Consider the following 14,016-nt stretch of genomic DNA (forward strand, 5'->3'; position numbering starts at 1 on the left):
CGTATATGGCAGACGTAAGGAATTGCCCGACGAAATTATTTCCTTTATAAATCAGCGGCCATATGTTTAAACGCCAGTGTAGTATACGGGCCCTCATCTTATTCCGACGTCCTTTTTACTCACTTATATTTTTATTCCCAGCAATTTTAAACACTTGATAGAATAATTTAAGCTTCATACTTCATTCTACTTATATTACTTTCCCTGAAATTAAACCCAACAATTAAATAAATATCTACTGAATCATCGTTTCATTTTCATTAAGTAATAATTATTGAACTTTTAAAAGAGATTTAGTCTATTAAAATTTCAAATGCTTCTGTACTTACGCAATTAATTTGTGTCATCAATTGGAGAGAAGCCAGTTCCCATTTTTCATCTTATCTGAAAATTACAGCTCATTACAATTTGTCAAGATTAATTTAATTACTTTTTTGTTTTCTGTAAAGTCGTAGAAATTGAGCATTTTCTAGAAAAAATGAAAATTTCGAAAAAAAATATTTTGCCATGCGTTAGATAAATTCTATTTAAACTTTCCATAGAAGTAAATTTAAAAGAACTGAGCTCAATATAGAAGCGCATGATGAAAAGTAAAGTTATTGGTGATGAATACATGTAACCTCTTGAGACTAACACATGATGAGAATGATTTGGTGCATGATAGCTGGTGGTGGGTGGGGAGATGTAGTAATTTGTCGGCTTGGGCAGACGGCTGGTTCCAAGCTGATAACAGGGTTGGTCCATTCTCGTCTGATTTGAGCGCCTCACAGTCGCCCTGCTCCACTTACAAGTACCCTATCGCGATTCACGACGTGTAAGACGTCCGCCGATTCTCCCTCCAGTCTATCTACCCCATGATCATCAGCAATATTCTTGCTTGTATCACCTATTTACAACTTTCTACTCAAACCATTTTATTTGTTATCATTATTTTTAACTTGCCGACAAACTTAACTTCTCTCGAAATAGGAAATTATTTTTTTGACACGTGTCTTCTGAAGCTTTAAATAAAACCTTTAGGAAGATATATACACTGTAAAAAGAGCGGTGTTAAAATGAAATAACACCGGTGAAGACAGTGTAATTTGGCGGTGTTGAATTGATGTAAAAGAAAAATTCCACACAGAAAAAAAGGATTTCTTGGCGCAAAAAATTTTTTCTTGTTATAAGAAAATTTTTACTTGACCCAAGAAATTTTTTGTATTATAAAGTGAAAACAAAACTTTTCTTGGGGTAAGAAAAAATTTTCTCGGATCAAGAAAAAAATCTTTTAGGTGAGAAAAAAATTCTTGAGCCAAGAAAAATTTTTGTCTTCAATTCATAATTCAAAATATTTCTTGCTCCAAGAAATTATTTTTTTCTGTGCACGTGTAGAAATTAGAAAAAAAATCTGTCTATCGATTGACCCTGCGGGCCAGCCCCAAGACTTCCCGCTGTTTTCGAGCTCCTTGAGCTCGAAAACATTGTTGTGAATACATTTTCAAGCTCTTCGAGTTTAATTGTTGACAGCATTTTACGAAAATTCGCTGGTTTACGAGTTAAGGCGAACTTGGAGTGTATTGAGGGGCTTCGTGACAATATGTTATGTATCCACGCAATAGTACCCACCCTCAAACACATTAGAAACTAAAAAACTTCGTCGAATGCTACCTCAAACGTCAAAATCGGTCCATTGGTTCAGAAGATCCCGGCGATGACACATTACAATGATAACAATTGTCCTCACTTTCCTAGGATAATTCACTTTATAAATTATCAAATGTACCTCAAATTGAACCGATTTACCAGTTTTTTATTCAGTGAAATATATCTACTGCCGGTCTAGCTCTTCGAGCTCAAAAATTTACTAATAATAATGCTTTCGAGCTCTCTGAGCTTGAAAACAGCGGCAAGTTTTTGGGCTTGTCCACAGGGTCAACCGATGTCCAGATTTTTTACAGTGTACATGCTAGGAAATTTAATTTTCAATATAAAAAAAAATAATTACTCAGATTATTCAGAAAAACAACAACGCGGTATTGGAAAAATTTTGAAAAAATCAAACTGAATAAAAGTTATTTATTTATAAGACAGAGCGCTGTGGGAATTCTAAACAAAAGATGTTTCTGCAACAATGTAAAGGCGCAAACTGGATGATTGGCTTGTGTTAAACAAAGTTGTTTCCCTAATCTTGTTACGGTCTTACTTGTTTCCAAATTCACTGTTGTTGTACTCGCACTACAGTACTACTGTAATGTAATGTACAGTATTCGCGCAGGTTTCCCAATCAGTTTAGCATTAACGTCGAAAAGTTATAATTACTGAGTGTGTCGAGAATAACCATTAGTATTGTCACATTTTAAAATCTCCTTAATACGAAATATCCCGAAAAATATTCACCTCATAATTTTTTTTATATTTTCGATACAATTACAATGTCAATTATCAATTAAATTCAAAGTTTGCACGGTTCATATTTCATTAATGATATCCAGCTTCTCGTAGGGTTACTCAGGTAGGTACCGAAGCTCCATCAATTCGAACTTGAACTACGCAATCCTAACAACTGCCTGTGGTCCATTGATACTATTGATTTTGAATAGAATTCCCAAAACTCAAATACGCTCGTAAAAAAAATACGCATTCAAAAAATTAATTAAGATAGGGGAGAGGGGGGCAGAGTGGGCCCCTTAAGGAAAATAATTATAATATCATTAATTTTTTTTACGCGTTTACTTCTTTTTAGACCCTTGATACTTATTTTAACTTCATTATGCTGCGTCCATTAAAATTGAAAAATCGAAAATTAGGGGCAGAGTGGGCCCTCCAAAAAAATTCAGATTTCATATTTGTAGTCGATTTCATAGAAATATATCTTTTGCATTTGTCCTCATGGTGGAATTTTCAAAAAAAAGAATTTTGCCGTAATCTATCATAATTCATCGAGTAGGTTCCAAAAATACCATTGGTTCAAAAGTTTATATATGTATGTATATATATATATGTAATATAACGCGCCTTGTTGCGACGATAGCGACCACAATTTTTAACGGATCTTAATCAAACTTGGCACACTTATTATATGCCCGATTACCACGGTTAAGTTCGAAAATGAGCAAAATCGGTCAACCTGTTAAGAAATGGTGGACAGTTGAAATTCAAAAAATCACGAAAAATCCTACTTTTTCGGCTTTTTTCGAAAATAACTTTTTAACCAGTATATCATCCTAATAATGTAAAACGAACTTGATACCCGGGGAAAACGATTTAGATCTGACCATATATAATTATATCTGATCAGATCTGATTTGTCAGATCTGGCCAGATCTTTAAATTGTCTCTATCTGACGAGATCTGGACAGATCTGATCAGATATAATTATATGTGGCCAGATCTAAACCTTTTTTCCCGGGATCCCTATTAAAAAAACAAAATTAAATTGCAAAAAAAAATAATATAGTTTTCATTCGATCCGAAATGTAATCTAACGTATTAGAAACGTTACTTAGAAGAGTTATACATGAATTTGATTGATGAAAAAATCCCGATGACTGCTGGGCTCGAACCTGCATCCTTCAGATCCAAAGTCTTTGACGCTATCCACTGCGCTGCTCCACGTATGTGATCGCGTGAATGTAAATAATCAGATATGAACAATTTTCATGATTATATCTGAGCAGATATAACAAGATCTGATTATGTTAATTGTTGTATTTAGTTCAGATATAGTTATATCTGGTCAGATCTTACGACATATACGCCGATCTGACTAGATATAATCATGTCTGACAGTTTATCTAGCCTAGATCTAATTATATCTCATTAGATCTGACCGGATATAAACGGTGGTTGGCCAGATATAATAAGATCTGATCATGTGTAATTATTAGTTCTGATCAGATATAAATGATCTGCAAAGATATAATTTTATCTGATCAGATATAATTTTATCTGGTCAGATCAAAATCATTTTCCCCGGGTAACTACTTAATCGGATCTGATCGAATCTGATGCTGTTGACAACTTCGATATAGTTATATCTGGCCAGATATGATAAGACCTTTTCATGTCTAATGTATTTTGCAATCCAGATATAGTTATATCTGTTTAGATCTGGCCAGATATGATAAGACCTTTTCATGTCTAATGCATTTTGCAATTCAGATATAGTTATATCTGTTTAGATCTGGCCAGATATGATAAGACCTTTTCATGACTAATGTATTTTGCAATCCAGATATAGTTATAACTGTTTAGATCTGATCAGATATGACTAGATCTGATCATGTCTGAGCTATTTTTCAACTCAGATATAGTTATATCTGTGTAGATCTGATCAGATATGACTAGATCTGTTCATGTCTGATGAATTTTTCAACCCAGATATAGTTATATCTGTTTAGATCTGATCAGATATGACTAGATCTGATTATATCTCAAATCCCATATCTAACCAGATATAAATAGATCTGATCAGATATAATTAGATCTGACCAGATATAATTATATCTGGTCAGATCTAATCCGTTTTTCCCGGGTAGCCGATAAAAAAAGCTATATTTTGCTTTTTTTGTTTTTTGTTTTACGATAATTGTTACTTTTAATAAGGGTTCAAAGTCACATAATTGACTCATGTGTTATGGTGAAAATGCCTTGTTTATATCTTTTAAAATTTTCATGGGTGGATATTGAATTGTATATACTTATTCTTCAGGTAATTATCTTGATCAAGTTTAAAAATTTATAAGAATCGGTTAAGCATTCTAGAAATGGCGGCAATTTTTAATTTTCTAATGAATGAAAAATGCTGTTTTCTGTGTTATTTTTTTCTAAATAACGTTGTAATGGGTACATTTATCATTAACGGTTTGATTGAAGTGAGAAATCTACTTCCATTTCGGATGCCGAATGGCCTTTTTTTATTCTTTACACGTGTGATATTTTCAAATAACGATAAAACAATTGTATTTTAATAATATAAAAGTCATTTTAATAGTCTGCTGCGATATAACTTTAAAACGTAATTTTATTATCTTTAACTTTCTTAATAAATTATATTTAATGAACAGTTTTGGTGGTCTATTTTAGTCATCATTGTATAAGAAATTTCGATAAGCTTATTATCCGTCCGAATTTATTGGCGTATAGAAAATTTTGAGGGGCCCACTCTGCCCTCATATTTTTTGAACTTTTAAAAATTTTAAGGGGCCCACTTTACCCCCTTCTCCCCTATAAAAAATTTCGACAAGCTCCTGAGATACTTATTTATAAATTAATAAACTCGATACTCTGTTCTAAATAATTAATGCTTCCAAAAATGTAATGGCACGTATGCACATGACATCAGTCAGATAATTAGCGAATTCCATGATTTCAAATAATTGATTTTTGACATCCAGATGTGAGCTCTCGAATAGAACTTAATAGTTTTAATAATTAAGTTCACTTAAAATTCTTTAAAAATTCTGATGATTCATTTATAAATCAACGTTGTGACATTAAATTTATTTAAAGTTTTAATAACATTCTGACAAATCATACTCTGCAACGGTTAGTATTAAATTAAAATATCATAAAAACTCCATTACCAAATAATGCTTTTAAACAATAAATGACTAATTTATAAAATCTAGTTAGGTAGAATATCTGGAGCAAAGCATAATAAATTATTTATTAAGTTCAATAAATATATAATAAACTGTCACTTACATAAAATATATTAGTATATTTACCATGTCTATATAATTCCCAGAATAGAATTGTCCTTTTCACATATTTGCTCGTCTCCGTCGAATTTTCACTCTTTGCAGTTCTATTCGAAGCTCAGCTACCAGTAAACTGCCAAACTCTGCCGAGGGCAGTCATCCAGACTACTACCCTTCATTACCACTCTGGTTAAACTCACTAGAACTACTACTACCTACCACTGCTGCTAGCACTAAAACTAATACCAATAGTGATAGTAAATTTATCGGAAATCCCATTGAAAATAACATTATTTTTCTTTAAACTCGTCATTGTTCACGTGACATTGACAGAATTATTAATAATGTATCTCTATATTAATAATACTTGAAGGAATCTTAATTTTAACAATCGGAGCTGATAAATATATTTTGTGAAATCAAACATTCGGCTGGACGAAAGAGAGGGAGTAAAAGGGTGAGGAAGAAGAGGTAGAGAGGGAAAAGGAGAGGGAGATGAAGTGAATATATGGCCTTTGGGAATTCAGCATGTCAAACTCCAGCAGGGAGACAGTCATCTACAGAGAGTCATGTGTATTCACTGTATCAGCAATACCTTGTCAACCACAGAGTACTCTAGACCAAACAGTCGCTTTTCACAAAGACTTCTACTTCCTCCATGGCATCCTACTTCTCTACCGGTTTACTTCTTCCAATACCTCAGATATTTAATTGCCTCTGATTGATTTGCATTTTAAAGCACTCCCACTATTAACATTCAATATTTGCCGAACTCTACCAGAACATTTGACGTTTCTATTTGTATTAAATTTCTGTCCTACAATCATAGAAAATAACGTATATATATATTGTACGGATCGATTTGACCGAGTAAAGATTAAACATAACGAATTGCTAATTAACTATTTAAAATAGTTTTCCGAGTTTGAACTTTTTGGTTTTGTTGCCAGGACTTTTTATACGAAACGAGAGTAGAAGGTCTATATTTATTTAGCCTGAGGTGAGTATAAGACTATTGAACTTTCGACAACAAGTTGCACTAGCAGCTGACCCAACGGATGCGAAATCACAGGCTCTGTATACTAAATTTACAATACTGTCGCCTCGAGTACTTTGCTAACTTATTAAAATTTGTTTGTTCATTTAGTCAAGTTAAGTTTACAATTAATTTACGGCGCAAACAATTTTTTGTTGTCATCAAATTTTTTTTTCAAACTTATTTATAGAAAATTTTAGTTGAATATTTTGGAAGTTGAGTTTTTAATTCAAAGCTTAAGAAAACGATAAGAAAATATCTATTCATTTATCTTGCGAGTTATTTCTGCGGTAGGTATTCATTTAAACTCCTGATTACCGACAATGCGCTTTCAAAGTCAGTTTGGTGTTTGATCAATATTCGCCTAACTTCTGACGACTCTCGAACTGACAATAACAGACTTCAGTGAATAAATAAATATTTATTAATATTTTTTACATTTAAATTGTGAATTTAAAAATGTGGGGCCAAGTTAAACACAAGTCAAATATTTTTGGGCAGAAGAAAAAAATGAGAATCGTTCCTCGCACAAAGTAAGTTCATTATTTTTTTAATTTTATATTTAATAGCTAATTAATTCGCGTGCCAAATGCCAAAAGGGCGTGTAAAAAATTTTTTTTTGCAATTCTTTTTAGAATCGCTCGAAACGTAGATCTGCAGAAAAAAATTTTTGACGTACTAACGCCAAAAGGGCGAATAAAAAAAAAAACAGGATTTTTCAAAATTTCGACAAACAGTTCAAAATTGTCCGGAGAAGGTTTGTATGAAAAAAGTTTTGAAAAACTCACCATTTTCAATGGTAATAACTTTAATTTTTCATCATCTTGGACAATCCAAATTAAAATAATCATTAACTTTAATTTTTAATCAACTAGGAAATTCCCAAATAATTAATAATTATAAGCTAGAGATAATAAAGTTCAATATTCGTTCTTATATTCAACGCCACGCAGAGCGTATGGTGGAGAGCTAGTATTTGAGACATACGCCCTTTTGGCTTTTGAAATTTTTTTTCATTTTTGGGCTTAGAACATGTTTACAAAACGATTGGTATCAAAAAAAAAAATTATTCGCCCTTTTGGTTTTGCGATGCCAAAAAGGCGAATAACTTTTTTACGCCCTTTTGGAATTTGGCACGCGAATTATTAATATGGATGGAAAAATGGTTTAAATATTTAACTGATGTGATTAAATATTCAAAAGATGGGAGCTGCCAATCGGAGATTCGAGTTCCTACTGGGATCAAATAATCGGAAATGTCGAGCAGCAGGCAGCTAAAGTGAGAAAACCATCATCACCTCTGTTTTCACCGTGATCTTTAACCTTTCCTCTAGAGAGTAGTGCCAGCAGTGACGTTGCTTTTGACAAAATTTCAAATCTCTCAAATATTAAAGATAAAACAGATATCAATGAACCGGTTGTTAAAATATTACCTCCGTCACCTACTGATGAGGAAACCAAACACACAAATTTTACAGTAGATACGTTAAATACTAAGTTAGTAGATAGCAGCAACGTAAAATTAATTATTAATAATGACGACAATGGGAAGTCGAGTATTTCAAAAAGCGAACGCGAAGAAGTTACAAGTGAGCAGAATTTAATGAACAATCAAATAATTAATGATAATGATGAAAAATTAAATCCATTTCCGTTGAGAAAAATTTCGCAGATGTCTAATATATCTAAATGTGTTAATGAATTTTTGAAAACTACGAGGATTAAAGTCACCTCGAGTTCTGTTGCTAAAAATGTTATTTCGCCTTTGCAAGAGACACAAAGTAATGATAAGAGTTCTAAGCATCTTTTATTAGGCGAAAAGTCATTCACTGAGTCTAAGAATCGAGGAGAAATAGTAGAATTTGTTGAAGAAATTTATGATGGGAATAAAGATGAAGAGAAAATTGACGAAAATGATGAGCGAGATATGGGAAGTGAGCGGGAAGAAGGTTATGAGACTGTGGATTCAAATAAAAAACGTGTTTGCTTTTTTGAAGTAAAAGATGATGAGGAAAATGATAAAATTTGTTATACGGAGTACCGACGAACACCGAGACCGAGAGCGCCAAGTATCGCTGTCGCTAGTTCGGTACCCAGTTTTGGGCGGATTGTTTCATCTTTTGAATCCACGGATTCTGTTGAAAATTATTTATTGAATGGGAGTTCTGGCGATACAAATATTCCGGCGATTCGCTTCGAAACAGATAAAAATGTACAAGCATCGAATGGAAACAAGACGAAAAGTAATTTTTTAAATATTCCTGATGTTAAAAAACCGATAGCTGCTTTTTATCCCCGAATGAAACAGCACCATGAACTAGAAAGAAAAGTGGGATTTACAAAACCGTATGAAGCCAAAGAATTGAGATACTCGAGAAAATTCAGACAATGGCCGAAAAAATCAATCGTTCACGTTCTCCAAGCTTTAAAATTAATGAAAACTAGTCAAAATGCCAAAAGAAAAGTAGCACATGAGCGTAATATATTTTTTGCCCAGCCTCTTCCGATCCATTCGTTTTCTCCGGCTGAAGAATCATCTGGTTCGAGCATTGATCATGATTTAATTGATCGCTCTATTGATTCACGGTCTGACATCCGCGAAGATGAATCAACTTCGACGTCTTCAACGTCTTCGTGTTCTTACTCGAGTGTCAGAAAAAGACTGATTAAAAATTCCCCCTTGCAGCGGGAAAAAAACGCATTGTCCTCATCGGGACTCATTGAAGACGCGAAAATAAAATTCGACTCAGCACTAGGTCAAACCAGCACCGGACTCTACGATTCTGGGATCGATGATCGCGAACCAGAGAATACATCAACTTTGTCGCTTAATAAATTCGAGATTAATTTAGAAAATTTACCCCAAATAAGTGGAATGTATCCACGCAAAAAGAGTGATAAATGTTTGGCATGTTTGCATTCATCAATAAACAAAAACCCTGCATGTCTAAGCAAGTCATATAATTTTTATCAAAACGTCTACCAACCAGCGTCACCTGCATCAGATGAACTAATAATCGATGAACTAAACCACATACTGAGGAAAGGTTCATTAAATTTTCGAGATGACACTTTTCATTCTGAGCGCACAAGTAATTTCGAGTGCTCGGATATTCAATCTGAATTATTCGAAAATAACGAAATGGATGAGAAGACGAAAACTTGTAGAGTTTATCCATCAGCAATTGTAACGCTTGAGGAATCAAAAACTCGAGATCACTTGTCATCAAATTTGTCAGCCCGAAAATTCGAATTAATGAGTGACAAGAAAAGCGTCGTGTCTTCAAAATCATACATGTCAACATTGTCGTTAGCTTCGGACCGTTCGAAAACAACATCTGATCAAGAGGACTCTTCCGATCAAGCTTTCGAGGAAACCGGTGGAATGGAAGAAGGAATTGGTGAATCAAAATCTGGATTACTGGCACCCTGCCATGCCCCTTTGAATTTTCGACCCAGTCTTGAGCCACTAAAAGCACTCCGTACTAAGAAAGCACGCTCGATACAATCGCGAATGGCTTCGCTTGAAAAGTCAACAAACATTGAAAGCGATGATAAAAGCGAAGAGGATGATATTCTACCAATAGCCAGTGCCAAAATTAACGACAACAATGCCTCGGAGGATAAAACCACTTCCAAGTCAAACCTCGACAATAAAGCACCGGCTGATTTTCCTACAATAGAAAATGATAAATATCAAGATCGGGACCATTCCTGCGATCCGATTAAAGGAGATAGAGCTGAGGAACCAGGTGAATTTTCTGACATGATTGACAAATTTAACTCCAAGGATGAATCTTTCAGGCAGCTTGTGATCAATGAAATTGAAGAGACGGTTTTGCGAGCCAAGTCTCAGTCGCGAAAATCGTCGACAGCCGAAGAGATATTTTACAAATTAAATATAGCCTCCGAGGTATTGGATCATAATCTGAGTGATTTATTCCAGCCATCGTCACCAATTATAGCAGATAGGGAAATTGTTGAAATTTTACTGAATTTGTTAAATGAAAACAGCAGTTTTGAAAAAATAATGAATTATCTTGCAAGTGTATTTTCAAATCGTATTGAAAAATATTCGCGTGAACAAAAATCGGATACTAATAAAATAGAGAAAGTAACGAAACGTTTGCTGGCACTGCTCGTTAACTCAAAGCTGTATTTAGGTAATCGTAAAAAATCCACTGACAATAACTTATCCTATAAACAGAAAACTGCCATAAATTCCCGACAGTTGAGACGAGTCCTTCCTGTTAAATCGTATAACCTAATAGCCCCTATCCTGGGAATCCCATCCTGGCACCCCAAACACTGGACGTCGATAAAGGATGCGCGTAAACTAAAAATAGCTTCGAAAACTGCTACCACTAAAGTTAAGAGCCAGCCCAGTGTTAGATTTTCCCACCGACGAGAGTCAGAAATAGAATCCGATTTAGTTGTAAGTATAAAAGTTTAATTTATAAAATTAATTGAAAGTCGATGCAGACATTGAGTCGTTAAAATTAATTAGGTTCATCCGCCGTCGTTGAAAAAGTCTGCTCTAATGGATGACCTAGACGAGTCTCATAAAAAAAAGCTGATGAATCCCTATGTTTCATTCTTACTCAAGCCACGGAGAGAGGTTTTATAATTATTACTAATTAAATGATATTTTACAATGGAAGATTTAAAAAAAAAAGTATTGATATGCCAGCTTATGTTTATTTGCAGGCAATAATTTGGCGGCCTCTAACAGAACGCGACCTCGAAGGATATGATCCTGACGCGACGTTGAATAAACGTGCAGCCAAAGTTACCGACATTATTTGCGCAGAGTTTTGCCAGTGGCTGAGAAACCTCGGCGGGTTTGATACTACCGTTGATGAGGAAGTGCTCAAGGACATGTTCGAAACTGATTTCACTGTCGATATCTCTAAAGTAATGCAAGTAAGCTATCATCTGGTGATAAAGCACCAGACAGTCTTCAATACAGAACAATCAATAATATAATGAACACTGATAGCCACGCTAGCAACAAACTACTGCAGCAACTTGTCACCGTTGGCCGGAAAAATTGAAATTTCCATAAGTTGACGGCAACTGGTCGCCTACTTTCTGAGAAAGTTGGTGGCAAAAGTTGTCGTTCCATTAGTTGACGGAAAGTTGCCTTTAATTTTATCAGAATGTTGGCAACTGGTTGCGGCAGTAGATTGACGCCACTTTTCTGGGATAGTTGGTAACAATTTGTAGTCAGCAGTTACAACAGCTGAAAGTTGTCAACTTGATCGCAACTAGTTGACACCAACTTTCTGATCAGAAAGCCTCCCTATCAAGGTACCCTGATAGCCACAGCTTACTCAGCAAGTTCTGCAGTGAAACATTTTCGGCTAACTTAAGGAGAACGTTTCTGGCAAGCTTGACTGGAGTTGCCTTCAGAATACGGCAGTAACTTGAATGTAACTTGACAGAAAAACTTGCCGTCAATTTGAAGTGAAACTTTCAATCAACTTAACGTCATTGTCTGACAGTAACACTTGTAGTCAAATTGAATTCAAGTTAACAGACAATTTACTGTCAACTTAAAGGTAACTGCATACTCTCCAACACTTTCTTTTAAGTTACCTTTAGAATACGGCAGTAGCTTGTAGTTAACTTACGGTTAAGGTGGCTATCAGGATTCCTATCAACCCTGATAGCCAAGTTGAAGAGAAACTGACGTGAAACTACAGCCGCATCTGGAAACCACGTTGCCCGCAAAAATTGATACTTCCAAAGTTGATCGACACTTTCTGAGAAAGTTGGTGGCAAAAGTTAGAAATTCAATAAGTTGACGGTAAATTGCCTCGCATTTTCTCAAGAAACCTGCATTCCAGTTGCGGCTCCATACTGGTGTCAACTTTCTCAGAAAGTGTTGGTAACTTGTAGCCAAAAGTTGCAAATCCTAAAGTTGTCGACAGCTTGTCGTCAAGTTGGTCGCAAACTAATGAACACCAACTTTTGTACGAGAAACCCTGGTTATCAGGGTATGAGTTATCAAGCTGTGAATTTTCCGTTGCAGATGTCACAAAAAGAATTGCCTGTGGTACCGACTGCTGTTGCGCAAGTAAAGAACTGTCCCGAAGCCGGTGAGCTAGAGAGAACGAGGAGACACTTGATAGAAGATGCTAAAGCAGAGCGTGAAAAGACCAGACTGGTTGGCTTCGGTTCCTCTCTACCGAGAGTTCTAAAATATGTACCGCCTAATAATAAAGTGGAGGTAAATTGGATGCGATGTGAAAATGTACCCCAAGATTTGGAATCGATGGAAGCTGTTTGGAAGGGCATCACCCATCTCGACAGTGTCAAAGGATTCTCCGACTGGCTAAATATTAATTCAGTTAGTATTTAATTTGTTCATCTATTTTAAGGAATAAAAATGTAATTACTTTGCAGATGGAACCTCCGGAAATTTTAAAACATCCTACTCGCAAGACCGCAGTGAAATAATTCTTGGTAAATTTTTTATTGCAAAAGTTTTTAGATGGAATATTTTGTTTTTCTCTGAAACAATTTTATAAAAAGATTTTTTTGCATTTCTCTAATTAAAAAAATAAAAAAAAAAAAATATTCAAAGAAAGTGTAGCGTATTTGAGAGCATCTCTTAATTTTACAAATGAGGATGGCCGGAGTTCACGCGTCGACAGCTCGCTTGTAACCCGGGTCTGGCTGTGACAGAGACCGGGATTTCTGTCAGAGCCAACAGCATCATAAGGATACGATCTTCGAAAGTCTCTTATTTAAGATTCGCCTCTATTTCTCATCGTCTTAACAATATTTACAGCTCAATGCAACTCACTGCACCCGCTCGTTTATTTAAAAAAAAAAATAAATGTTATACTTTTATGTGAAACGAAAATAATTTTAAAAGTCTCAAATATAATAAATAAAAATAAAAATAAAAATAGAAATTTTAAGTGTGATTAAATTATCGCCGCATACTGTCAACTAAAATAATTAAGTGTAAACCGACTTGGGCAAGTGTCATGTCAACGTTGACGTGAAAAAGTGTAACTACAAGAGCGCAACATCCAAGTTTTACCATAGATTTTTACCATCACTAAGTTTTCCGTCAGCCGACTTACTTTTATTCTTCTTCTTGTTCTTCTTTTCCAACCCCTTCAACTCTTTATATTTTTATTTAAACTTTTACTTTTATTTTTATCCCGCCTCCACAACGCCACAGCCGCCTCTTACATACTTTTTGTTTCCTCCATAACTACAGTGACTGCCTCCGCTGGCCTAAGAGTAACGGATTACTTTTCACTCGCCTCCAACATATAA

General features: G+C 34.8%; 1 protein-coding gene across 1 annotated transcript; it reads left to right on the top strand.

Annotated features, from left to right (window-relative positions):
• The first annotated feature begins 7,224 nt into the window (after window positions 1-7,224).
• On the top strand, window positions 7,225-13,534 carry LOC130662948 (uncharacterized). Its single transcript, XM_057461937.1, has 6 exons — window positions 7,225-7,253; window positions 7,924-11,155; window positions 11,228-11,338; window positions 11,428-11,643; window positions 12,755-13,072; window positions 13,129-13,534. Exons 2-6 carry the CDS (start codon window positions 8,324-8,326, stop codon window positions 13,180-13,182), a joined length of 3,531 nt encoding a protein of 1,176 aa, XP_057317920.1. The 5' UTR covers window positions 7,225-7,253; window positions 7,924-8,323; the 3' UTR covers window positions 13,183-13,534.
• The last annotated feature ends 482 nt before the right edge of the window (window positions 13,535-14,016 follow it).

The sequence above is a fragment of the Microplitis mediator genome, chromosome 2, assembly GCF_029852145.1.
Source record: "Microplitis mediator isolate UGA2020A chromosome 2, iyMicMedi2.1, whole genome shotgun sequence".
In the NCBI taxonomy this organism is placed as follows: Eukaryota; Metazoa; Arthropoda; class Insecta; order Hymenoptera; family Braconidae; genus Microplitis; species Microplitis mediator.

Bases quoted from the DNA above. Each gene is read 5' to 3' on its own strand.
- LOC130662948 (XM_057461937.1), top strand. From the start codon at position 8,324: ATGAACAATCAAATAATTAATGATAATGATGAAAAATTAAATCCATTT. The intron at 11,644-12,754 runs GTAAGCTATCAT...TTTCCGTTGCAG, and splicing joins ATATCTCTAAAGTAATGCAA to ATGTCACAAAAAGAATTGCC. The intron at 13,073-13,128 runs GTTAGTATTTAA...ATTACTTTGCAG, and splicing joins ACTGGCTAAATATTAATTCA to ATGGAACCTCCGGAAATTTT.